Source organism: Lynx rufus, unplaced genomic scaffold, assembly GCF_022079265.1.
Source record: "Lynx rufus isolate CCGP_SWC_20201006 ecotype Redwood Valley unplaced genomic scaffold, mLynRuf1.p SCAF_20, whole genome shotgun sequence".
Lineage (NCBI taxonomy): Eukaryota > Metazoa > Chordata > Mammalia > Carnivora > Felidae > Lynx > Lynx rufus.
The window spans coordinates 20777425-20804868 of NW_025814835.1; the positions used below are offsets into that span (position 1 = coordinate 20777425).

Consider the following 27444-nt stretch of genomic DNA (forward strand, 5'->3'; position numbering starts at 1 on the left):
TTACTGATAAAAATGCATTTTTATTTGAAAAAATGTGCAGAAACAATCACTGAATACAGTTCTCCACCATAGTATTCAAACCCAGACACCACAAAATCATTGGATGCTATGATTTCTGAAGCCACTAGAACTTTGATACAACAAAATTATGATCTAACAGTGTTTGTCAGGCACCACAGTCTACTCAGGGGTGCATAAAATAAAAACACCGTGTTTAAGGTTTTCATTTACATTCATAGCACTAGACAAAACAGTGGTCTGTGTAGATGACAGACAAAACAATCAAAAGTGCTTAGCCTAACAATGAGAATAATATCACTTAAAGGTAGACTGTCGGAATACAGTGAAGCACTTCAGTGTTATGTTGAACATTATCTATTTTTAATACATTAAGCAGGATAACTTATTTCTCTTAGATAATTTCAGATGCAGTCAGTACCTTTTGCAAGGCTATGGACACAAAAGCCCTATTTGTACAAGGAGGATCTGACCAAGTTGTAATATACTATCTAGAATGTAATTGGACTCCTTGAAAGAAACACAAGATGACATACAAAATGAAATAGAGCTCATAGTTTTTTCAAGAACTCGAGATATATTAAACATTTCCAATCAAATACAATGACTTCAAGTTGCTAACATTTTATGCCTTCCAATACCCACTACTAAAATTGGTGTTTTGTCCCTGCTATGACACTTCTTTTCACAAGTGGTTTAAATTATTACTGTAATTTTTATTACTCTTAGCTTATGATAATAGTGCCTGTTTACGAAAGGGAACATAATTTACAAACCAATTTCTTAGATGTAGTTTCCTTTGATACTGACATGAACTCTATGAGGGACACAGGGTTTATAAGTTCCATATGAAGAGAAGCCACTAAGATATTTAATGGCACACTCATGAGCCCCAAATTGTTCTTTCTGACGAGTCTCCTTTCTACAATACTAGGTTTCCTCTCAAAGAGGATTTAAAAAAATAACCTGGAGAACAGAAAATTATAAGAATACGTTTACTAGGGACAGACACTATTTTGATATTCCAACAGATATAAGGACAAGAGCCTTTGGTTAAATAAGGGATCCATTAGGTTAAGGACAGACATGCCCACTTCTACAAAATTTGCTAATGATTCTTAAAGACTAAGTTAGTTGAGGGAAATTAGCCATGATTTCCGTGACCTGTTGGAAAGAAAAGGAGCCATTAAACAAGTTTGATCGACTCAAAGATGATTTCTTTGTAAGTTTTTTTCTTCAAAAGCTGACACCCTTTTAAATGACCCCACTATTTTGTTACTAATGTTTTTTGCTTGTTTTTTGTTCTATCTATGTATGAAGCTAGAAAATATCTCAACCATACACTGTTGGTAAAAGGAGATCTGCAGAGAAGCATCTTTTTGATTCTATTCCTTGAAAAATTAATCAAAATGCAACTTATGAGAAAATTAAGTTCGGATAGAGCAAACAAAATGTTTCAAAGTTCCCACATTTTGATGCCACTAATGAAACATTTGGCGTTTGAATGTTTTTATTAGCTTAGTTCTAAAGCCATAAACTACTTGGTAGATAAAAATGATGGTTAAATATTTGCCATGGATCTAGTTACAAAAACTCTACCTGTTACTAATTCTCCTTTTGTTTTCTACCTAAAAATCAAACTCAAAGTATGGCCTTCTGTGTGTTCTGCAATATTTAAGAACACTATTCAGACAACATTTAACTCTAACCTCCCTTTACAGCTTTTCCCCAACAATGTCATCACGTTTGGGTCTCCACCTAAGAATTCTAAGGCAACAAATTTATAAAACTCCTTAGACTTCTAACAATGATTTTATCAGTTCTACTTTGAGACAAATATCGTCATGGGTTTATAAAGCATTGAGACAACATTCATCTCAGATAATACTCTATTTCTGCTTTCCATGTCTAAGAGCTCAGCGCTCTCCCCGGAAACAAGTTTATATCATATTGGTCGAGGATCAAGAAGAAAATATAGTGTTTGGTGAATTCTCTGACAACTTTCTCAAGCATCTTGGCATCTTTAAAGATAACAAAGCGTTCCCTAAAATACTCACAGGCACCAGCCTTCTTTTAATGTTTTAAAGCTTGGTGGTACAGGGTGAAAGACAACTTTTCCATCCCTTTGGCTCACACCAGCTCTCAGTTCTCTCTTTTAAAGAGTTCATTCTCTTAGGAAACCAGAAATTTCAATATTATCTCTTTACAGTTTGAGTTGGAGATGATAACCCCAAAATTCTTCATGGATGAGAATTTTCCTTCAGTGTTTTAGTATAATAGACACTGAAGAAAGCATATGTAACCTTTTTAAAAGTGAGCAGAGATACAGAGCAGTGAATAATTTTGTGTCATGGACATAGGTTCCAGGTTCCTACTATACTTAGCTATTCACTATTACACATATTGCTTCTCTTTCTGGCTGATGAGTATGTAGATGAGCTTCATCAAACTTATTGATTTCCACTGGATTCAATTAACACTTTATAGGATATTTTGGCTGTTATTAAATTATTCTTAATGTAGTCATGTAATTCCCTATGGTCAAACTTCTCCCTCTTACAGTGGAGACAAGAAAGATCGGATTAAAACTCTTACCCAGTTCATTTTATTTTATGTGTGCAGGTTGGCAGAGAATAATTTACGCTAGAAGCATAACAAAGACATCCGCTGATACATGGACCGGACTGGCCCATCTGGTTAAGAACAACAGATGAAATGTTTACTTTGCTTTAGAAAATGCTGGTTTTGAATTTTTTTGCAGTGTATAGCTGATAACATGGAAATGATAGCAAATCACTCGAGCGGTTTCAAGAATTCTAAAACTTACGTAGAGACCCACAAGCTCAATTCCTAGCGTTTCGCATTTTCTCTGCCAATTTATGACTTGTGACACCCGTCATACCAAGACGACATGTTTTCTCAGCTATTTTTTGACACGGTTTTCAAAGGATTTTTCTTTTTGTGTATTAGAAGGTAACCTCGTACCTACTCACAGTTGAATCTCAAGCAATGCCCTTTCCGTGAGAAGCTTGGGAGAAAGAGATGGTGGTAATCATCTCCAGATTCCAGTAACATCCTGTACGCTTTGCTGAAGATACCAGGATATCTTTCACTGTATTAGTGTCTCTGTGAGGCCCTCTTCTTTTATGACATCATAGGAACTGTGAGCTATGTGGTTGGAGACAAATTTGGTCACGGAAGTATTCGAGGCACTGTGTTAGAGCAATGTAAACATCAAACTAGTGTAAGCACTCCAGAAGTGGTTTCTATATCAGAAAGAAGTTTCATCTACATTTTAAATATTTCCCCAAAATACAGTATGGGGGTTTACCAAAGCATTTGGGAGATAACAATAACAGGATACATCTGGGCTAAAAATACATGCTGTTTTGGGTTAAAGGAGGTATGCAATTCTTTAAAGCAGTCTGTATACTAACAAGAAATTTCAAACCAATTTGAAATTATAAAACAGATTATACATAATTATTAATTCTGAAATAATTAAGTGAAGGAATTTCCAGTAATGGTGACATAGAATTTGGGATCAGATGTCAAACTTGTCAGAGAAAATATTTTTTTAGATCAAGTACTTATTTATAAGTAGGATGCTATTTTAGTTTCCTTGTCTTCTTTAGATTTCCTTCCTCTTGAGAATGCTACCCAATAATTGTTATTTTTATAGGCATAGTTCTATAATTATGGGCATCATCGCCCTCTGCTTCATGCTACATCTATCAAATAATGATCTTAAAATAGACTCCGAAGAAATTCTTGTGAAATAACTGACAATGACAGAATCTTGGCAAAAATAAGTCAATCATATAACTGGAAAAAGAATAGAAACCAAAAACAAACAGCAAACAAAAACAAAAACAAAAAACCAAATCCAAAATAGAATACCTTTAGGATTTTATAAAGGCTAAACATTCCCTATTACGGAGATGCAGGGGACATCACAATTCGAATCCAAAGAAGAGTTGATAAAATGACCGTAGGAAGTTTGCCAAATTTTGCCACAGCAATGATTATATTGCTTCTTCTCACTTTACTCTCAGTTAAAACATCTTTGAGCTTGGCTAATAGCTTCCTATCCCCATGGCTCAGGCACTGAGGTCACGAAGAGCATCGTAGAGAAAAACACCATTGGAAGGAACACCCAAGCATGATGGATCTTAGAAGCTGGCCTTATGCTGCAGAAGTCAGAGGAACTGAGCAATTAACACTGAAAATTTTGCAAGAACATCTTAGACAATCCTTTGGATCTGTGTTCCTAAAACTGAGTCAATACCAGATGTAGACCTTAGAGAGAGGCTCAAGGGGAGAATGGGGGACTTGGATTTAGGGTTCCTAATGTTTGTAATTTAAAAATATACAGAGTATGGCAAAATGAAATTTAATTAGCAAATTTTATAGGAAGAGGAACCATCCTATCAAAATTATATACTCATGATAAAAAGAGAAAACTTGAAGCGTGATGCCTTTGTTATAGGTAAAACTGACAAGTATTTATTTATTTTTTTTTTAATTTTTTTTTCAACATTTATTTATTTTTGGGACAGAGAGAGACAGAGCATGAACAGGGGAGGGGCAGAGAGAGAGGGAGACACAGAATCAGAAGCAGGCTCCAGGCTCTGAGCCATCAGCCCAGAGCCTGACGCGGGGCTCGAACTCACGGAGCGCGAGATCGTGACCTGGCTGAAGTCGGACGCTTAACCGACTGCGCCACCCAGGCGCCCCAAAACTGACAAGTATTTAAATAATCGTTTAATAGGAGTTCCTTAGGCTTACCATAAAGATAAAAAAAAAACAATGTAATATCAGTTTAGACACAATACTAAGAATAGGACAATGGAAAATATGTTTGTGATGATTTTTTTTTAAAAAAGGCAGTTTTATGTGAAAAAATAAAATGATTAACCAACTTTTTAGAGATAAGATTATAGCTCCACTCTTTCCCTACCCCCAAATATACCTCAAAGGTGGGTAGTTTGCCTGAGGCGAAATGAAAACAAATGTTAAATATATTGTTTTATGGCATGAGGTATCATCAATTGTTATGTGATGAATGACATGAAAATTCAGAGCAAGCATAAAACCATCCATCATTCTGACTTTGTTGCTCTACAAAGTGATACACCTGTATTTTTACAATTGATTCAAAGCCAGGGGTGGGTGTGGAGGGTAGAAAAGTGATTCCAAGTTTCCATTGTTTTTGTAAATTAAAAAGAAACGCACAACTATTAGTCACTTTTTGTTTTCATATTGCTGACATATTTTATCTAAAAAAACCAAGTAAGGCTAAATAGTTTTTCTTGACTGCATTTCTAAAGAAATAAAGAAATTTGGCAACCTTTAATTTCTCCTCATGACCATTTGCTAAGAAAAATGAAACGTGAGACTGAACAATGAACTGATTTCCAAAATTTTGTTTGAAAGGGAAACCTCTGGAGATTCTCTTAATCCCAAGTGATAATGTCAGCTTCTAATTGGCTTGGGTGAAATTTGGCTAAATGACTCTTCCAGACATCTGTAACAGACACATTTAATTTCATTTGTCCAAATGCCATGTTATCATACGTTCATTTTTCTTCCAGGGCATTTCTTTTGTACTTTGTCATTCACAGTCCTGTTCTTGTCTATTTGCCATTTATTAAGAATATAAAAAGGACATTAATATACAATCTCCCATATTTTAGCAGAAGTCTGACTTTCACACTCTCATCAACTTATCAGCAATTAAGCCATCCTAGGAGAGCTTATTGGGTGTACATAGCCATGTCATTCTTAACGGTCGATTTAGATTTCTTTATTGAGTACCCATTTTTAGCTAAATATGTCCCCCCAATGCAAAATTGAAAGGACAAATCAAATTCTATATGAGAAGTAAATCCAGTCTTTAAGAAAAAAATTGTCTTTCTATATTTTCCCTTTACTGGCCTATCCCTTTCCCCCATGTGACATGGTAATTTTTGTTCTGATTTAAAACTCACAGATAATCATCTTGAATACTTTCTAATCTACTCATCTTCTTTATAAAAACACACACACACACAAATTGAGCATCCATCATAGTGAGACCACATTAGGAAATCTCTGATCTTGTCTGGAGGGGCCTCAGAGACAACTGGTCAATCCTTTGAACACTGTTGACTATTCTGGTTTCTTAAAATAGATTTTTCAGGCAGAAAAGCAAGATATGCCAGTATGCATGGTCTACTCAACAACAATTTTGTGGTTTGCCGCTGTTTTGGGAAGTAATATTTGGGTGGGGTTTTTGATGATCAGTTCCTATGCAGGGACTAGCAGCCACATTTCTTCTCTGCTGGTTTCTCCCCATCTAGCTTTCCCGAGTTTCCACCGTTGACGGTGTCAGGGACTTGTGTCTTCTCTACACACTGTTCCATTCGCTTCATTATTAAGTCCAGAAGGGTCTCCACGGCTTTCTCCACATTCTGGCCAGTTGCTGCACTTGTTTCAAAATATGGTATGCTTGAATAGAAGAGATGACAAATATTTTTGAGAGGAAGAAATCAGAAAAGACACAACAAGATATACAAATGAGTCACACATGCAAAAGCATGGCTGGCTGAGAGACTGTGAAATAATCAAGATTTTGCCGGCTGAGTTGGAAAGCATCCTTGTTTTTTCTCAGTGAGTAAAAGCTGGTGGGCTGCTTTTTCCTATGGGTGTCACCAATTTTATGGACAAGGAAATGGATACAGGAGGTACTCAGGAATTTGAAGCTAATGCATTACCACTGTTTCAAAAAAAAATTAAGAGGGTAGAAATACCTAAACTAGTGGTAAATATTACCATTAAAATATCATTTCCCTTTTAATCAATTATCTGGAAATAGGACTTAGAAATTAAGCAGGCACTGAATAGGATATACATGTAAATAAATAAGTCTATATTTATTCGGAATCAAAAGTTTCAAGAAGACATATTTTCAAAGCCCTCAAGGAGAATTAATTCTTCAGTAAAAAATTGGCAGAGAAGATGAAACTGTTTTAAATTTGAAGTCTGTGGTGGAACTCAATTTATAATCACAGGGGGGTATTGAACATTTTTATAATCTGCCATTTAAGCTCAGCTTCGATGAGGATTACATTATGTCCATGTTAGGTATTATTTCTTAGAGTTTTACAACTATTAGTTGAAAGGCAGTAGAATATAGTGTTGAAGATCATGAGCTCTGATCTCAGACTGCCTGAGTCGAATTCAAACTCTGCTACTTAGCAGCTACCGGACCGTCCATTGGTTACTTAATCTTTCCATGCCTCGATTCTTTGTATCTAAAATGGGATGACTCCAGATCTCCTACATATGGTTATGAAGGGTTAAATGAGTTAAAGTCTAGGGACAGTTGTTAGCACATAATAATTACCCAGCAAATGTTAGCTGCTATTACTATTAAGTAATTGGTTTGAAAGATCCCATACATTCCCCTGAAAGATCTTTTTCATTCATGTGCCAGTATTGATTCAAGGAGCGTCCTCCTAGTATCAGCCTCATATCCCTGCTCCATTGCTAAGCAGCAGTGTGCAAGATTAGATGACATCTCCACGTAAGTGACTCACCCGTATTTGTCAGCCAGGTCCCGGGCTTGCCTTTCATTGACTTCCCTCTGGTCTGGCAGGTCTGCCTTGTTGCCAATTAATACTATATCTGGATTTTCACAATAAGCATTTGCTTGCAGTTGGCCTTAGGAAGAAAGCAGATGGACCCAGCACGTTAGTTATAAACAAGTGATGTCTAATGACTGCTCATACTTCAAATTCCTTTTTTTTCTCATACTTCAAATTCCTAAACTAATTGTTCACCTCCAGCTTGGCTGCCTACTGGTTATATTAGCCAAGTTACTCAATGCTTCTCAACTGCAGCTTCCTCGTTGGTAAAATGAATGAAGATAACGTCTCACAAATCGCAGATTGTGATCATTAATAATAATTTATATGAAGCAACTATATGATCACGTATCAGTGCTCTTCTACATCTGGGGAAATGGACACACCACTTCATACTATTTGTTCCTCAAGTAAAAGTAGAGATGACAGAACAGGATTTTTTTAAGTTTATTTATTTATTTTGAGGGGGGTGGTGGGGAGGGACAGAAAGAGAGGGAGAGAGATAATCCCAAGCAGGCTCCATGCTGACAGTGCAGAACCTGACATGGGGCTCGCGCTCACAGTGAGATTATGGCCTAAGCCCAGATGAAGAGTCGGACACTCAGTTGACTGAACCACTCAGGTAAACAGGATTTTTAAATGTGTAAGTTTACTCTTTCCTTTAAGAGACTGCTACATTTCTATCTCCTGAAGTCCAAGGTGATGATCTGTAAGCATAGAATGTTTCTGAACCACCACAAGTTCAAGTTCATGGAGAAATAATTTTAAGACAGGTTTTTCTCTTTTCTCTTTTCTCTGATCAAAAGAGAGAAGAGAGAAGGAGGGAAGGAAAAAAGGATGGACTGGAGGGTTGGGGGAGGAAGGGAGGGAACAAGGAAGAAAGAAGGAAGGAAATAAGAAATCTATCAATCTATGTTTTTAAAATTACAGGGATTACTTTAATTTCTATCTCAAGAGATGCTGTATGAAACTTTGCCAAGGAAGAAGACAAGGCTTACCCTGTAACACTAATTATTTGGGTGATAAAAATTAAAGTGTTACGAGACATGCCAATTAATTATCTTAAATCCCAACAGTATCCTTCAGGATTTTTTTTTTAAATAAGGAAGAATTTTATCTGCCTTGAAAAGGGATGAATAAGTCATTCTCTGAAAAAAATCTAATCTTATTGTTTATCTCCTCAGAATCTAATAATACCATGAAAATTTGGATAAAGAAATACAATAATAAACAGAAACAGAGACAGATTCTAAGATAAACACTCAACTGGAAAAGCAACTAACTAAGTCAGAATTTGTTGGTATTTTCCCCCATGGTAGCAAGTGCATTATTGAATTTGCATTTAAAGCAGTTACATATATTAATTATAAATCATATATAATAAGAAGAAATAGATATTTTTCGAGCATCTATTCTGTACCAAACACTATTCCAGGTTTTGGACTACCGCAATGGAACAGAGCAGACGAAGCACTTTTATAGAGCTCCCATTCTAGTGGAAGAGAGTCAAAATGACAAGTAAAGAAATATATAATATAATGTCGGGTGGTGGAAGTGACAAAAGAAAATAAAACGTACATTGGGGAGATACAAAGTAAGGAGGAGTACTAGTGTAGACGGTGGTCAGGGAAGGCTTCCTCCAAGAGATAAATTAGGTTTGAACAAAACCTTGAAGGTGATGAGAGAGCTAGCACACCCCATAAACAGGAGATGAGAAATCAAGGCAGAAAAAAATCAGAAAGTTCAAAAGCCACAGGTAGGAATGTGCCTTTTGTCCCTGTCAGCAAGAGAGACTTTTGGCTGGAGGCCAACGACCTGGGGGAGAATGAGAGTAAATTACACAGGAATCCAAGGCCTGATATCCATGGCCTTGCAGGTGAGTGAAGGAGTCTGGATTTTATTCTAAGTGATTTGGGAGGTCCCAGAAAAACTTTGAGCAGGGAAATAACATGATCCAATTTTTTAAAAAATATCACTCTGGCCATAGACGGCCCTGACAAATCTAGAAATGATAAGACTATCACTAGTCCCATAGGACAACTTATATATATATATATATATATATATATATATATATATATATATATATATATAAAATATATATATACATTAGGATCAAAATTCATGTTTGTAATAAAAATGCAAATGAAATATTCTCTTTAGTGCTATATCAATTTTTAAAAAAGGAAATCAAATGCTATTTTCCTGGGCTGACATATGTCAATCTGTCTTTAATAACTGATTAGGCTACTTTTAACTTAATGTTATACCTAACTTTCTATTTTTCTATTCAAAGCTTCCTTACATTTGAACATTTTTTCCAAAAATGTAAAATTCCCATGTGAGATGATTGATACACTGTATCTTATCTTCACATGGCTGGTCTGCTCTGGAGCAGTTTCTCACCAAATTCATCCATTGGTTAATTAATCCATTAGTTAACCCATGCACAAGGGCACACATTTTTAGGTGTCAGTGAACCCTCTCAGAAAACATGGCTGCTTTTCCCTGTCTCCTTTCCAGATTAGATGTGGTAGCTTACATAGTTGTAAGAAGTCTTTTAAGACTCATTGGATAAGTGGAATTAATAGCCTTTCAATTGCAATTATAATGACCTTGAATATAGGTGGTGATAGAGCTACATAGGTTTCTTCTAAGATACAATTCCAAGTCACCTTAGGTGAGCCACATTAAGGCCATCACTTTGAAGGTAAGACAGGAAATGCTAAACTCATGAATTCTCAAAGTTAATCTGTGGAACCCAATCTGGTTTCATGTCGCGAAGCAAAGAAGCCGGGGCCCAAAGTGGCCAATGCAAGTTAGTTGACCCCACTTACTCATCCAGTTTCTGACATTCAAGAAGCTCTGTTGACTGGTGAGGTCAAACATTAATAAGAAACCCATGGCATCTCTGAAAAATGCAGTTGTGAGGCTCCGGAATCTGCCAAGAAAACACAGTGGATAGTTCTGGAAGTTAGCCCACAAACATATTACGATGACAATACACACAACACTATTTTCCTTTGAAATGTGAAATCTCCATGGCATCCCTTATGGATTCTCCTACAGAAGGAGAAAGTGGGTAGAAAGAATGCTAAAGGGTCAGGGGAAGGCATCTGGTTGTAGACATTTTTTTAGGACCACATCCTGGCTTTATGGTCTAGAACACTTATATACACTGAGTTTGTAACATTCAATCACATACTGACTTACACAGCCCCTTGGACTTGTTGGGCCCCTTGTTGGCTCATGGATATCTTATGGTCCACAGGTAAAATAGAAGCCACTCGCAAATGGGGACTTTAACTTAAACTTTTCAATCTCCCTTGTCTGCGCCTAGAAGAAAGTTTGGCGCTTGGTAACCTAAAAATGAATGCCCATGATTACATGCAGAAAACCACAACTTGTTAGCAGCCGGAGATGAGGTTCTTTTTCAGGGAAAAAACAATGTTGGTGAGAAAACTCTTTTAGAAGCATTCTGGGGGTAGAGCTGATTTTGAGTCTGACATCCATGTCTCAGGAAGAAGAGGGGAAAAACCACTGAAGAAAGGAGAAAGAGAAAGATGATTAGGGGAAGAAAGGCAAGGTCAGAGGGACATAGTAGGTGGAGACAGAAAGCAAGAACACTCATCTCTAGTAGAGGATTTTGAAGAATATACTCTGTCACGTACAGTATAAAGACTTTTTTCCTCGGCTCCTACCTCCTCCACCCCAAAGCCTTCAGTGAAATTGAAGGTGTGCTGAGATACACTTCAATGTTAAAAATGGGCAAAACCAGAGACCACACAGACGGAGCAGAGAAGGTTTGGGCTATATTGATACAGAATTGAATTTGGAAATAGGGTTTTAGAAAGGCACATAACTTTAAAATACAGAACACCACTTCCTATCCTAAATGTCCTCCTAATTTTTGGACTCCTATGTTAGCCTATTTGTAGATTCTTTAGTTTCCCTGGAGTTCCATTCTCAACCCCTTCCCGCTCTACATACACTCACTGAGTAATCTCATCCATTTCCCTGGCTCAATTACCACCTATGTGTTGGACCCCAAATGAATAGGTCTAGATTTGTCCTGCCCTTCATGCTGCATGCCCAATTACCTGTTGTATGTTTCCAGTTGGAGGAAACTGAGGCAACTCTAACTTCCCATGTCTAAACCCAAACTGGCCCCTCCTCCTGATTTCTTCTTCTGTCGATGCATCATGATCCTTGGTGATGCCACAGCTGTTCTTTCTCCTTCACCCACTGTATACAATCACTAAGCATCTCCTGACCTTCTCATTTCTGTCCACCTGCCCTAGTTTTGAACCTATTATCTTTCCCGTGAATAACTTCAACAGCCTTCTTAACAGGCTTCCTGTCTCCAGTTTTGTTTGGGACCCTCCCCTTCACTGATTCCTTCCCCCTGGTTATATAAATCCTCTGCTGAAAACATCTAAACAATGATGCAATGCTCTTAAGATAATGACTGAACTCTTTCATAAGCTGTCAGGCTCTGCATGAACTGATCCTCGCTCATCTACCCTGCTTCATCTCCTGACTACCCACAGGCATACCAATCTTCTTTTAGTCCTTAGAAAGTTCACTCTCTCCCCTGGGCTCCCACACACGCTGTTCTTCCTGTGGGTAACCTTGCCTTAATGCTTCCTCGATCTCCCACCTCTTTAACCTGCTAAGACTCCCTCACTCATACATTATGTATGAGTGTGTGTATGTGTGTGTGTGTGTGTGTGTGTGTGTGTGTGTGTGTATATGTGTGTATATGTATATATATCTATATATCTATATCTGTATATCTATATATCCATATATATATCAGAAGACGTATCCCTTTTCCAAGCAGCCTTCCTAACACCCACATCTGGCTAATGGGTTTCTCCTGGTGCACCTGCTTATCACCCTTTGTTTTCCTGACACTGCCCTAAGGCTATATTGCAATTGCTCCTTATCTATTCAAATGCTACCCTAGCCTTGTAAGCCCCAACAGGAAAGAAGTCGTATTTCTAACTTGTTATCCATTACATTTTCATGGTCTTGAACATAGTATTTGCTCATAAAATGTTTGTCAAATTAAGAGAAAAGTAAGTAAATAAAGAGAATAGTAAAGGATATAAAATTATTAACGATTTCAATGACTTCAACAGACAACAATCCTTTTAATACCAAAGCAAGGAGAATAGGTATTTTAATGACTTTATTCCCAAATTTGATTTCTTTAATAAGGCATTAATCATGACAACTATGAAATACTAAAAATTTTACTCAATTTTTTTTCTTGTGGAATTGCTCCTACCAGTTGCTGGAAGCTCAGAGATTATAGAGCTTTTATAAAAGTTTTCTTTCTCTTTGGTGACTAGCTGTATTCATAAAATTGTCTCCTACTCAGCCACAATAGTGTGGCTAAGACAACTGCTTTCTGTTCTCTTTGAGAGAGAGAAAGAGAGAGAGAAAGAGTTGTGTATGTGTGTCTCATTTAAGGACAAGACTGTGCCATATCCCCCTCTCATTGCCCATACCACATGACAAAGTTAATTTTAAAACATGTTTGCTGTACAGATTTCATTGGGACAAACATTTCTGCATCCACAGCAACATGGACAGGACACTGTTATTCTGCCACAGGCTCATATCCTGGACCATTCTGCCCAGCACCCTTGTTATTCCCCCCCCCCCATTCTTCCCAGGGTTACTCCAGGGGAAAGGTAATTGACTTCCAGTTTTACTCACCAATCTCATTTTGTCCAGTGAGTCAGTAGGGTGGGGAAAGCTAGACCCACATAAAAAAACAAACAAAAGAAACCGATCCCAGAGTCACATTATTACTCTCTCCCTCACTGGGAACTAAGGCTGTGTCCTGTATCCTTGAGGTTTACATAAGGGGTATGATATTTTCCCTTGTTCCCAGGATACCACTTTTATCAATAAGCATTATCTTATATGTATTATACTGCCAGATGTTTTTAGGCACAGGGTTGAGGTGTGAGACACTGTTTATCTTGTTGTGTAGCTACACCTTATATATATACAGAATGCAACATTCAAGGGATGAAAAACCCCAGTGCTACTAAGACTATCCCTGGTATTCCTCCCTTCCCTCATAGAGCAGCTGTCTTAAGGGGGCAGAGGAGAGAAGCCTACCATCATGCGAGGCTGACATATCATGTGTGAGGACATATGGGAACCACATTTTCTCATAGTACTTCTTCAAAAATGAATTAAATTGGTCTATAAAACATACATCTTTGTGACAACAAAACTGACATATGAACAGAGATTCTTGTGAGGAACGACTTCAGAAGAACTAGCAGTGTTGAAGAATGTGTGTAAATGGAATTCACAGTCAAAAGAGCTAACAGAGAGGGCCCAGCACCTCTCCTGGCGTTTACACCCACGGAAAGCGAGAACACTTTGGACGCATTTCAAAAACGAAAGTGTTTACAAGCATAAACATTCTAAGACATGTGATGCCGGATTTGGAGGTATGTGCCTTCTAAATATCTTCTCTGACAATCCACAGCCATTTTTTATTTAGTCTGATATTGAAAAGCTTCATTAGCTTGTGGTCTTTACCACGTGGAAACCTTGGGTCCCAAAGAAATATATTTTCATCAAATAACGGAACAGTACCTCCAGCTCTAACTAAACAACACTCCTGTCTACTGAGCTTCTCTTGTCTTGGACATTGTACCAGAGAATATGCTAGAAAACCAAGCATGGTCTCTGCCCCGGTAATGCTGACAATTTTGTTGGGGTAAGAAGGCCACAGGTGAATCAATAAAAGATTTACCTTACTACAAGGTGGTGTATAATTAATTAACTTAAGGGACAAAAGGATCAGTGTCAGAGGAGTTCATAACAAGAGGGGATTTGTTTCAAGTGAGTGTTTAGAAAGGCTCCCACAAAGGAGGTGGTACATGAGACAGGCCTGGTGAAAAGAGAGGATCAGGGAAGGTGGGAAGGGAGGAAAATATTCTAGCTAGAGAGCAATGGTGTGACCCAAATTTTAGAAAACTAAGCCAGTCAAGTGGTACAGGACAGAGGAGCTGTGCAGAAGAATGGAAAGAAATGAGAAAGGTCTTACCCCCCTTTCCTTAATTCCCTCTTTAGGTTGCACTTATAATAATGTCAATTGCCCACCTTAATTTAATTAAATGCTAAAGAAGATTTTTTTTTCCTATTAGAAAGTACAAAGACAACACAAGGATCTTCAGAGATTTTTGAAGATCTGATTTTTGAAATCATACCAAATACACAATGCTAGCTATGGCCAAGTAACTATAAACAATTTATTCTCATTTCGTGATATAAATGTCTATTTTGAAACCAGGAGAAGAGTTGTAGATCATCTGACTTTCAAGATCACGTATGGCATTCACTTTAAAGTAAGTTTTCTAAGCTGTTTGTAGCTAGAAACAAAGTAATTTACTATTACCGTTCTTGTCCTGCAGTGTCCCACAGCTGAAGATGCACCTTAAATGCTTTCCCTGATGATCCATTGGGTCCCTGTGCATTATAAACCTAAAAGATACAATTTTCATCAGTTGATATTACTTTGGATTTTGTCAACATTCAAATTCTCTGGGTTCACGCAGTATGTTTTTTCTCAATTACTATAATCAAAGTTCAGAGTGCAGAATAAATATTTGCTCTGTTTTTTTCCAGAAGTATCACATAGACTCTCACTTTTAAATGTCAAGTACAAGTATGATTTTCAACACAATTTAGGCATACTGCAAACTTAAATTAGACACCTTCTGTCACTTCCTCATGGAGGCAGCAAACATTAGATTGAGGACCCAAGTTCTAGGTTCAAGTATCAACTCTTCATTTCACTTCTTTGAATTTTATTGTCTTAGGGCAAATTGAGACCCACAATCTCTTCCTACTTTACAGAGTTCCTGCAAACCTAAATAGCAGATGTAAATGCACTTCTAAAACAGTGAAATGCTTTACAAATACCTGAATATCTTTTACTGTTATGTGGACTTTCAAAATGACCTACCCACAAAATAGGCACAGAATTTCTTAGTAAGTTTACACAAGATATTTCAAGTCTTCCTTTAGTAGCCATTTTTCCAAAGGCCCTTTTTATTAATGTTTAAATTTTCAAAATTATGGCCTTTTGACTTCTTATTTCAGCAAAGCATAACAACTTTAACACCTAATCAGCTCTCCTAAGTATGTGTTAGTAAAAATGTTTAAAGGGAAAACTTTGTAAGGACTTCTACCTATATCAGTGGAGGCATTTGGGAGCGGTGAAGCCACAGGAAGGGAGGGGTTAGAAGCAAGGTTAGAAGCCAAGACTACACTAAAATGTATTGACTTTCAGATCAGGCACAAGATTTATAAGGAACCATGAATTTAACTTCTCAACCACTATTTCCTTCCCCCCACCCCAGTTCTCAAAGAAAAGAGTAGACTTGTGACATCAATTGGAAGCCGCAGCCATGTTGGCAATCACAAATACCTTGGGTGGCAGTAAATCTGGCTAAGCTTATGTGTCTATGCTACATGTCTCACATGTCACAATATCTTTATTCCTGTCATTAGTGTCTAGCATAGGAGCAGAAAGCAGTTGTAATTCTCACTTAAACTCCCTTATCTTGTAAAATAGCATGGACTGGTCTCACATTCTGTTCATAATAAGCTAGTGATTGATAGCTGAGTCTACACATAAATACAAATGCAGCAAGAACTTACAAAGCTCATATTCCAGCTATTTGCCAATCATCCTTTTATTAACTTCTCTCTTAAGAGTGGATAAATGAACATCACTGGTTCTTATTGAGAAACTTAACTCAGATCAAGAGTGAATGCTTTGGCAACCTGGATAGTTCGGGTTTTGAAAGATTCCTAGAGAATTCATAGAATTCACATAGACCCATAAAATATTTATTTGTCCTGTATACTTTTGGAGACAAGTGATAGTGTCACTCAACATTTTTCTTAGCAAAAATGTGATTTATGGTTGACAAAATTAAAAATATTCTAAATTGAATTAAAGTGACAGGTTATGAATTTCCTGCAAAAAAAGACAGACTCCTTGCAATGCAGTAACCATAGCTCCTTAATTCTATTTAATCTGAGAAGGATCAACAACAAGGTTAACATAACAGTATGGGTCAAGACTCACCACACGTTTTTCCCGGAAGTCTATCCCTACAGTGGTGATAAACTTGGGATTGAATTTATTGTCTGTGTATCGGTAAAGAAATGTCGTCTTCCCCACCCCCGAATCTCCAAGGGCCAGGAGTTTGATCAGATAGTCATAGTCCCCATCGGTCATAGTGATGGACTCGGCAGGCCTGCATAGAAGAGGAAAAACAGTAGGTTACGGGAAAAATTGGTTCCCCTTTGCCTTCCTTCAAAACACAACATAAATTTACATTGCAAGCTTAAAATAGTTGATTACTTCCATTCTGCCAATTCTGAATGAGCTTGCACAGAGCAGCTTCAGGAGGAAAAGCACACCTACTACTATCTCACTCAGTGCAAAGCTTTTTACGTCATGTCAGCTAATATGGAACAAAAGGCTATATGATTATATGACACCCACAGTAGCCACTGCCCCAGTGATAGTACAACTTAAAGAGCCACAGCCCTTGTTTTAAAGCCAGTGCCCTTTGGGACCAGGAGTATGGTGCTAGGAAGAGAAGAAGGTCACAGGAAACAGAAAACCCTGCCCAAAATGATGCAGGTAGGCTAGGAAGAGATTGAAATTATATATGGGTAGTGGAAGAGAAAAGCCTAGGGGAACATTTTGCATCTAATCATGCATAATGAGCTTTCTATTATGTGCATGCAAAATATTCCTTTTTAATTTAAAAAATTTAACAACTGAGATGACAACCTTTAAAAACATTGATTTGAAATCATTTCAAAAGCAGCATCTAACAATCTTCTGTTTTGAAATACCAAAGCCTCTGTTCTCCAATGGCAAATCTGTTGTATTTGGCAAATCTGCTGAATGTTTTCCAGACTTTGGAAAAGGAGAAAATCTAGGAAGAAGAATAGCTGTGGTAATTCTGCTAGTATCTCACCTACCTGAAGGAATGTCATTTGCCATTTTTTTCTATTGCCCTAACCTCCTTTGCCTCAGTCTTAATTTCTTCTGTTACAATGGCTATGGGTGATGCCATGAGTAAATGCCAAGAACACCCGTGCTGGTAATACCTTTGAATTACACTACCACCTACCACATACTTACCGACATTTCCACTCCTGAGGTCAGCAAAACGATTTGACATTTATTTGGTAAAACTCTGATTCATGAGTTGCAGAAGGGGTTTATTATAGCCCATGTAAAGGAAGGCCTATAAAGATATTCCTAGAAAAGTATCTCTCCTATTATATGAGACAGAAGAATATTTTCCCACCTTTACAGATCCAGAAAACATACTCTTCAGTTATGGGGTGATTAAAATTAACTTCCAACAACAGGTTACCCCATAGACAAATCTGAAAATTGCTAGATAATTTTAATCATTTCCTACCTGTAAGAAAATGGTGCACATGTTCATCAATTCAAACAAAACTTTATTTTTTGATGGTGTCACTTTAGTTAGTCATCAAAACTAAAAGGTTTCATGTCTTTGGATAAATAATGATAAAGATGATAATTAGGTACTTAGCAAATCAGTATCGTTACATCATTTGGAAGATCGGCAAATTTTTTACATTAGAGTTTTCTAAAATTTGAACCTTACTGCTGCAAAATCCTGCTAAATTTATTATTGATGGATGTTTCTTTAATTAACAAACTGTTTTTGAGTTAAAGTGTTTTGAGAGCTGCCAGCACCTACTTCTATGCTAAAGCTCTCCTCCTCTATAATATGCTTTCTTCACTGAATAGGACTCTCACGGTGAATGTTGGCTGATGGTAAATGTTCTCTCTTTTTTGTTGTTGCTTTTGTTTAGTATCTATACAAAGTATAATCATGGCTCTGGAAGAAATGCTTAGCTTCCATCAACAGCCAGCCTTCCTTAATAAAAGGATACGGGCATCTCAAGTATTGACATGAAATTCTTCATGGGAAAATGTTTTCAGTGACGGTCTATAAAGCAGGGGTTAGTTCTGAGTTTTGTTTTGTTTTTTTTTTTAATTTTTTTTTTCAACGTTTATTTATTTTTGGGACAGAGAGAGACAGAGCACGAATGGGGGAGGGGCAGAGAGAGAGGGAGACACAGAACCGGAAACAGGCTCCAGGCTCTGAGCCATCAGCCCAGAGCCCGACGCGGGGCTCGAACTCACGGACCGCGAGATCGTGACCTGGCTGAAGTCGGACGCTTAACCAACTGCGCCACCCAGGCGCCCCTAGTTCTGAGTTTTGATGGTACTGAATATCTTACCAGGACTTTACAGTTGAAGATGTTGCTGTTCCTAGTCTGAGCCAAATGGGTTGCTAGAGGAGATTGCTGCGAGAGTAGTATAATTTCCCCCTATTTGGGAATATCAACGCCACCATCTCTCTGCGTTCTTCTCTCTTTCTCTCCCAAACTTGCTCATGTGAAACTCCTCTGAAGGATGAAAAAGTCTATCATTTCACCAGTATTACTGGGTGAAACGGTTAATTCTCTTGGGAAAGGTTAAATTTATTCTAACTGAGATATAAGTGACCAATGCTAAATTCTTCCCTGAGCACAAGTCTTGATCAGGGGGAACAAGTTAGAGCTACTGGCTGCCTAAATGCAAGATAAAGTTGGGGGATACTGAAGCTCCTGGAGAAATGAAAATAATAGAGTCAAGAAGATTTAGCAGCATACTATAAAATTTTGCTTAAAGTTAGCTATGTTTTTTTGTAATATTTTCTGTGACACTGTTAGGACAAGCTTCATCTTGAGCAAATCTATCTAAATATATTCAATATACAGTATCAGGCCCAAAGATGAAAACTTCTTCAATGTAATTTATCATCTAGTTTCTGATAAGGCACATGTATACTTAAAACTTAAAGAAGAAACTACAACATAATTTTACAAGATGGGGAACATGCTTAATTGATAAATGAGTCAAATAGTTGTGCTTTTAGTTCACACAAAATGGTAATCTTCATGGATTGCAGTGGTCTGCAAAGATTTTGTAGAGGAAGATGAACTTGTATTTAATCTTATAACAACGGGAGGACCTAGATATAAGGAAGAAGATACCGGAGCACTGCATGGGAGATGCCTTTCCACCTGTAGAATGGGGCTATCATCAGTAGCCAGCTACATGACCTACCACATATTCCTGATATGCAGTCAATTTGTCTCTGTTGTTGGTACATAAACTCACTTGGGGCAATACTGGAGTTGCCTCTCAGCCAGGTTCTAGTCCAGAGTGAACTGGCTAACCATGGATCAATTTCACTGTGGCCTACACTGGCTGTTTTCTATAAGTGAAGGGTTGTGCATATTTTGTGGCATTTAACAAAAATTCCACCCAAAATGAGTGCAAAGCTTGGCACTATGGAAAACCTTTATTTAGTGTCTCCAGCAGACCAGTTAAAGAAACTGACAAAGTAAACTCGGCATGAGATAGTTTGCCTCTTAAGGTTCTTTCGAAAATGAATTTTATTTCTCGTTTTTATATCACTACTCATATATAGTTTGGTTCCTCTTTTATTACCATGTGATTTTCTGAGTCTTAAAATCATATGACCTCAATATTCTATCCTTGGCATGGCAAATATGACACCACAAAGAAAAATTAAAGCCTTGGCAAGGTTTCCTTTTCCAAGAACTGAGCTAAAAAAAAATGATCTGGGAAGGATCAAAAAGCTGACAAGTTTAGCAGTATTTATTCCTGCACAATGATTGATGGTCTTGTCAGTTTTTGGTTCTATGGATCTAAAAGGAAAGAAAAAGCCAGAAGATTGCTGTGCTTCAGGAAACATGTGGACTCTCTACCATTATCACTACATCCCCAGCTATACCACAAGAACCAGGAGGTCTTTTCAGATATAGGAACTGAGGCATCATCCTCAGAGCCCTTCGTGGGATGGTAAGGGGATGGGAAGAGTAGGAAAAAGAATTCAAAACATTTGTGAGGCTCTGCTTAATGAAGAGTCTCAAAGGAAGAGGGAAACCTACCTAAGTAATCCTGTGGTCTAGTCCTCAGTTTACAGATGAGAAGTCACATGCACAGAAGTTAGATGATTTGTGGGATGACAGTTTCTAAAAAGGAAACCCAAGACTGTTTTTTGTTATAATTTGAAATGAAAAGTGAGTTATATAGGTAGAAAGTAGAAATATTTTCATCCTATGGGGGAAGGGAATTTTCTCTGGTTATTGACAGGAACATGATTTTCAGATTTTGACTATCTCAAATGAGGCTGCCCCTAGTTTCTTTCTCTCTTTCTTCCCCTCCATCCCCCAATATGCATCATTCTTGTTCAACATAAATTCCATTTGCTCAGGAACTTAATATTCTTTGTCCACTGCTGGAGCCACAGGGTCCAGTACCATGGTCGGCATGTATTGGGAGCTCAATACATATGTGTTGAGTATCAGAGCCATGCAAATGCCATAATTAATGTAATTAATCTTTGAGCAGTTGGTGGACGTGGTGTCCCTCCAAGTTCAGGACATATTCTCCCTGCTTCCTCAACTGTGAGGTGAATATTTCGATTAAATAATAACTATGGTACCTTCCGGGTCTCACTTCCTGAGCTCATTTTTCTATTTTAACTTGCACAAGAATATAAAAACTTTATCAAAATAGAATATTTATATCTTCAAAGAAGCAGTTTCAAAGAACCCCAGGAAAACAGAAAATACACAGGGACTGTAATTTTTGGAAGTGAGATTTGTATTGGCAGAGAACGTCTAAACTTGTCAGTTGAAGACGTCACAGCTCAGAACTAGGCTTCTCTGTGAATGCATCCATTCACCCATCTGACACACTCCCATTGGCACCTCTTATTTTGCATGATAGTCTATGTGGCTCTGAGGATATACTCTCTTTTCTCTAGAGGGGAGTTTACCAAATGCTACAGAGATGTATGGATGACTATCACACAGACAGACTTACCCATGCAAACTTTGATGTTCTCTGCATGTGTACTGTTCTCTGTACTTCTCCATGTAACAATCTTAAAAATGCCATGACAACCTATGACCCTGTGATTTGAACTTACTAATGAAAACCAACTTAATAGTCTTAAGACACTTTGGAAAGCTTAAAATAGTAGACAAAGTATCAGTGATATCACTTTGTAGGTGCTTTAAATAAAATAATGCTGTCAAACATAAAATGGACAGATGTTTAATATTTCCTCATTCATCTTTATTTGACTGGCTTATATTGGGCTCCAGAAGGAACATCTTGAGATCTGGAATTCTCATAGCAAAAATTTCATTGTGTGAGTGATAGCCCATGGGTGGTTCTCATTGACTGACCTTGAAATTCTGCTTTCCATAACCACACTCCTGTCCTACAGGTTAAATTATAGACGATACTCAAGGACCTATGTATAGCATCTATGCATCAGTAAAACAGAACACATTTTCTGGAGGAAAGAAAGGTAGGGGTAATTTAAAACAAACAAACAAACAGAAAGTTTTCTTTAGTGTATTCTTTAGCATTTTGTTCTTTTAGGAAGGTTTTAATTTTCATTTTGATTCTTCTTAATGACTATTTATAATTAATGGATGTGAGCCTATATGGAAAATTCAAACCCAATTATAAATATAAATCAATATCAACTTGATCAAACTGCCTTTACTTAAGCTGACAATGTGTTTTTTGGAGCAATCACATCTATTTTAAAAGATAAAAGTATCCATTTTTATGATTAAGGGATTCAGTGAAATAGAGATAAACCAAGAAGCTATTGAACTCTGAAGTTCAGCTTACTTACCCTGAAAATAAGGGATAAAAATTCTAACATAAGTCAGCTTTAACTTGATTTGTCTCTATTGATAATATTGATATATTATTCTCACATTCTTTATTATTCTCATATATTAAACCCACTTCTGGGGCAATAAATATTTTATTTGTCTAAATGGTTTTTTTTCTCAAAAGTCACATTTTTTGCCTGTTAGCTTCATTTTGTGGGAACTTTTGAAACTGTGTGGGGTTTTTTTCCCTTTTATTTTCTTTACTTCTTATTACAAGAAATTTCAAACATATATACAATTTGAGGGAATAGTAGTATACCCCCATTTATTGATCAGCCAGCTTAAAAATTACCAATATTCTTAGGTCTATACCCAAAAGAAATGCAAACAGATATCCACACAAAAACTTGTACACAAATGCTCATAATAGTCCTGAACTGGAAACAACCCAAATGTCCATTAATGGGTGACTACATAAACAAAATGTGGCATGGCCACACAGTGGAATATCACTCAGTCACAGAAAGGATGAAGTATGAACACATGCTATGACATGGATGAACCTTGACAATATGCTAGATAGAAGAAGCCAGATGTAAAAGGTCACATAATCCGCGATTCAATACATATGTAATGTCCAGGATAGGCAAACTCATGGAGACAGAATTTCAGTTAGTGTTTGCCAGGGGACAGAGAGGAAGGATGGAGAGTGACTGCTGATGGGAAAGGGATAATGAAAATGTTCTGGATTTAGATAATAGTGGTAGCATATCTTTGTGAATGTGCTAGAAACCACTGAATTGTATATGTTAAAAGGGTAGATTTTATGGTATATGAATTATACTCAGTGGAGTTGTTTTGAAAGCCCAACAAAGTAAGAATGTCGTATTTTAATTTACAAGTCTTATTTTAAATTGGGGTGCCTGGGTGGCTCTATTGGTTGAGCATCTGACTCTTGATTTTGGCTCAAGTCGTGATCCCAGGATCTTGGGATCAAGTCCTGCACTGGGCTCTTCACTGAGCGTGGAGCCTGCTCTCTCTCTCTCTCTCTCTCTCTCTCTCTCTCTCTCTCTCTCCCCCTCTGCCCCTATACCCTACTTGCGTGCTCTCTCTCTAAAAAAAAAAAAAAAAAAATTTAAAAAGATTAATTTAATTAATTTTAAAATCTATTTATTTAATTACATAACACTTATTTAATTTATTTTTAAAATATTTTTTTTAGCCGAGCTCCACTAGCCGGGTGTTAATGAATCCTTGTTTACAATAAAGTCACTTACTAGTAAGAATCATGTGTATTTGGATAATAACATCCTTCTGAATGGAAAGGGCCTGATATGCACTCTATGAGCCTAATTCTCACGTTTACATTAATTTCTTATTTATAAAAATCTTCCTTATTTGACAGGGTCCTGCTAGCCAATCTACTGAGCAAATGTGCTCACAAATCAGGAATGAGTAATCGAGAATCCCCGGGACACAGCAGGGCAGACTGGTTGTCAGGAGCCTGTGAAACAGCACCGCAACAGAAGTTGGGTGTGCAGAGAACCCAGTGGGTCCCAATGCTGGCTGAGCAACAATATGCCCTGGGGTGTTTACAAGTACAAACTCTTAAGGACTTTCCGGAAAGGCTCAATCGGAATCTCTGTAGGCAGGGCCTGGAACTCAGAATTTACATAATCCATTTCGGTATGACAGAAGAGCAGCCAGATCTGGAAACTGTGTTTCTCCCTCTTTTTTCACCCTGAGGTACACCCACAGGAAACTATTCCAGAAGTCTGAGACTCTTAACCTCCTTCAGCAACTCAGTCTAGAGTAGAAAAACCCATTGGTCAAGAAAAGAGTCCGTTTATCTAATTTGATCTTGTTACAGTTGAGAGCAATTTCCTCCTATTGATTGCCATCTGTAAAGCTTGGCACAGAGCTAGCGGATTCCTTCTTCTGCTGATACACACTATTACATGCCCTTACCATGCTTTTCTAGCTACATGTCATTTTGTTCCCTCACATACTGTACAAACTGCTCCCCTGACAATTAGGAGGAGTCCTCAAAACATTATTTACTCACTCAAAACACATATACTACATGCACTGAAGACAATGTATAAATGTTTGAATTAAGTAAATTAAGCTTTACAAATGTTTTGGAAGATTTAGTATTTGACCTGAAAGGGTTTTACGTTTGTCTTCATAAGGGAGCCATAGGGCTTACTTTTTATTAGAGAGTCCTACTTAAAAAAAAAAAAAAAAAAAAATGCTTTTGTGGGTCCTTTCACCCAGGACTTTAACTAGGGGGAAAAAATGTAAATTTCTTGAAATTCAGCAAAGACATTTCATGGAAAGAATCTTTGACCTATATCTCTTCCAGGACTGAGAAAAGCCTTTGAGGCAATACAGCACATTAGGAAGTGTACAAACAGAGGTTGACATCTTCCCTGAAGCCATTCAGTGACACCCAAAAATGGGTTTTCCCAACTTAATGGTCCTCAAACTTGGCTGCCTTTAAAACTCCATGATGACCACACCCTATTTCACGTAAATCTGACTTCTGATGGTGAGACAAAAGCATTAGCCTTTTTTTAATGCTCTCCAGATGATTCCAATGTACAATCAAGTTTGAGAACCACCACACCATCTGTTAGCACTGAGACTCCTCACTGCCAGTGAATGATTCCTAATTTGAACAGCGCGTGTAACCCCTAGTTTCACACTATAGCTAACAGGAGAGCAGAGTGGACCCCATTCATGAAGACATATCATCTCCTGAGACAGTGGCTGGTTGGGAAGATGGTTCCTTTCCCACCATAGGTGCCTGCCTCAGTGGACCCACCAGCTGCAGCCACGGGACAGTTGCTTTCCCTTATTACAAAAAGGGCACACCATCCTCTATGACAGCAGTCAATCTATCTTTTTTCTTTGTAAAGTTATGTGACATATGGAAAACGTTGAGTGTATATATGTAAATTGAAGCTTCAACCCTTCATGTCTCCACATGGAAAAAAGATATGGGTTTAAGCTAAAGAGATGAGCATTTAATAAGACGTTTTCCTAAGTTTTCAGACACTGGCCTAATAATCTTGCAAAATTGTGATCATTTTCCAGCTGGCTGCTGATTTGATGAAGTCTTGCCAAACTTGTACTGCTTTGCTTCATTATCTGAGAAAGGGCATACTAATCAAAATATCTACCCACAAATTCTGCATCTCTGAAATGTGAGGAAGCCAAGTTAGATAGCATCTATGGGCTCACATATCTATAAGAAAGAATGAGTTTCATATTAACACAATTTTCTACTTAAACCTAATGCTAGGTAACTCAGAACCATGTAGTTCCAAAAGTAAAAAAAAAGATTAAAAAATCCAAGGCTTCTTTAGGAAAAGAATGTTGGCTGGTTGTTGTTTTAAATTATATTTAACTGGAAGCATTTTTATGAGCTTAATAAATGCTCAAAAAGATTATATCTACAAAGAATGGAATTAGTCCAAAGAAAGTGCTTATTTATGTCAAACGTTCTTTCTGTATTATGTACCTGGTTATGTTAATTGAAATTTCTAGATTAGAATTTTATTTCTGCAATGTGTATAAAACTTCCATGTGTATAAAGCTTCAATGTGTATAAAGTAGAAAATACAGAATGCTATTACATGTGGTTCTTAACCCTTATGTGGTTGGAAAGAAAACAAATAACTGTTAAGTCTTTATATCTGGTAAGTTATTTGAAATGAGCTCTACAATAGAAAATCTATGGCTCTAAATTTAAAAGGTATTCAGGGGAGAGTGAAAAGCTCAGATAGCCCCCAAAATAAATAATCCAGTTAAAAATGGGTGAAGGCATGAATAGACATTTTTCCAAAGACATACAGATGTCCAGCAGACACATGAAAAGATGCTCATCATCACTCATCATCAGGGAAATACAAATCAAAACCACAATGAGGTATCACCTGACACCTGTAAGAATGGCTAAAATTAACACAGGAAACAACAGGTATTGGCAAGGATACAGAGAAAGAGGAACCCTCTTACACTGTTGTTGGGAATGAAAACTGGTGCAGCCATTCTGGAAAACAGTATGCAGTTTCCTCAAAAAGTTAAAAATAGAACACCCTATGACCCAGAAATTGCATAACTAGGTATTTACCCAGTGGATACAAACATACCAATTCGAAGGGATACATGCACCTCGATTTCTATAGCAGCACTATCTCTGAGAGCCCAGTTATGGAAAGAGCCCAAATGTCCATCGACTGAAGAATGGATAAAGAAGATGTGGTGTGTGTGTGTGTATGTGTGAATGTGTGTGTGTGTGTGTGTATATATATATATATATATATATATATATATATACCAAGCCATCAGAAAGAATGAAATCTTAACCATTTGCAAAGACACGGATGGAGCTCGAGAGTATTATGCTAAGCAAAATAAGTCAGAGAAAGACAAATACCATACGATTTCACTCATATCTGGAATTTAAGAAACAAAGCAAATAAACAGAGGGGGTGAAAAAGAGGCAAATCAAGAAACAGACTCTTAAGTATAGAGAACAAATGAGGGTTACTAGAGGGGAGGTAGGTGGGGGGATGGGTGAAATAAGTGATGGAGATTAAGGAGGGCATTTGTTGTGATGAGCACTGGGTGCTGTAAGTGATGCACCACTAAATTCCACACCCAAAGCTAATATTATACTCTATGTTAACTGACTGGAATTTAAATAAAAATTTGGAGGAAAAAAAAAAGAAAAATTCATAAAGAGATGCAGGAGTGGGGACAGAAATAACCAGGAGGGCTTCGTGGAGGAGAGGAGATGTGGGCTGGACTCTGATGTGGGAAGGGAAGAGACAAAGACTGGGCTGAGCAGGGTGCTCACGTCCTGGAGGCAGCAAGTTTACCCCAAGCCACTGAATCCAGCAAACGTGGCTTAGGTGGAAGCAGAAGCAGCATTCTGGGGGCCTTGGCTGATCAAGTTGGATCCGCA

The 27444-nt window shown here is 37.5% G+C and overlaps 1 protein-coding gene and 1 long non-coding RNA gene across 4 annotated transcripts in view; both read right to left on the minus strand.

Moving 5' to 3' along the window:
* LOC124517099 (uncharacterized) lies at window positions 1-4512 on the minus strand. Its single transcript, XR_006963301.1, has 2 exons — window positions 3004-4512; window positions 1-1182 (listed from the first exon to the last, which is right to left on the minus strand). It is a non-coding gene; the product is annotated as an uncharacterized LOC124517099 (long non-coding RNA).
* Window positions 4513-4713: 201 nt separating this feature from the next.
* The window catches only part of RAB27B (RAB27B, member RAS oncogene family), a 52305-nt gene continuing 29574 nt past the window's right edge, over window positions 4714-27444 (minus strand). For all 3 annotated transcript variants that reach the window (XM_047086343.1, XM_047086341.1, XM_047086342.1), the window contains 5 exons: window positions 16780-16951; window positions 15079-15164; window positions 10484-10587; window positions 7599-7722; window positions 4714-6507 (listed from right to left, as the gene is read on the minus strand). In XM_047086343.1, coding sequence (XP_046942299.1) covers window positions 6318-6507; window positions 7599-7722; window positions 10484-10587; window positions 15079-15164; window positions 16780-16932 — 657 coding nt within the window. In that variant the 5' untranslated portion in view covers window positions 16933-16951 and the 3' untranslated portion in view covers window positions 4714-6317. The remainder of the gene's footprint in view (window positions 6508-7598; window positions 7723-10483; window positions 10588-15078; window positions 15165-16779; window positions 16952-27444) is intronic.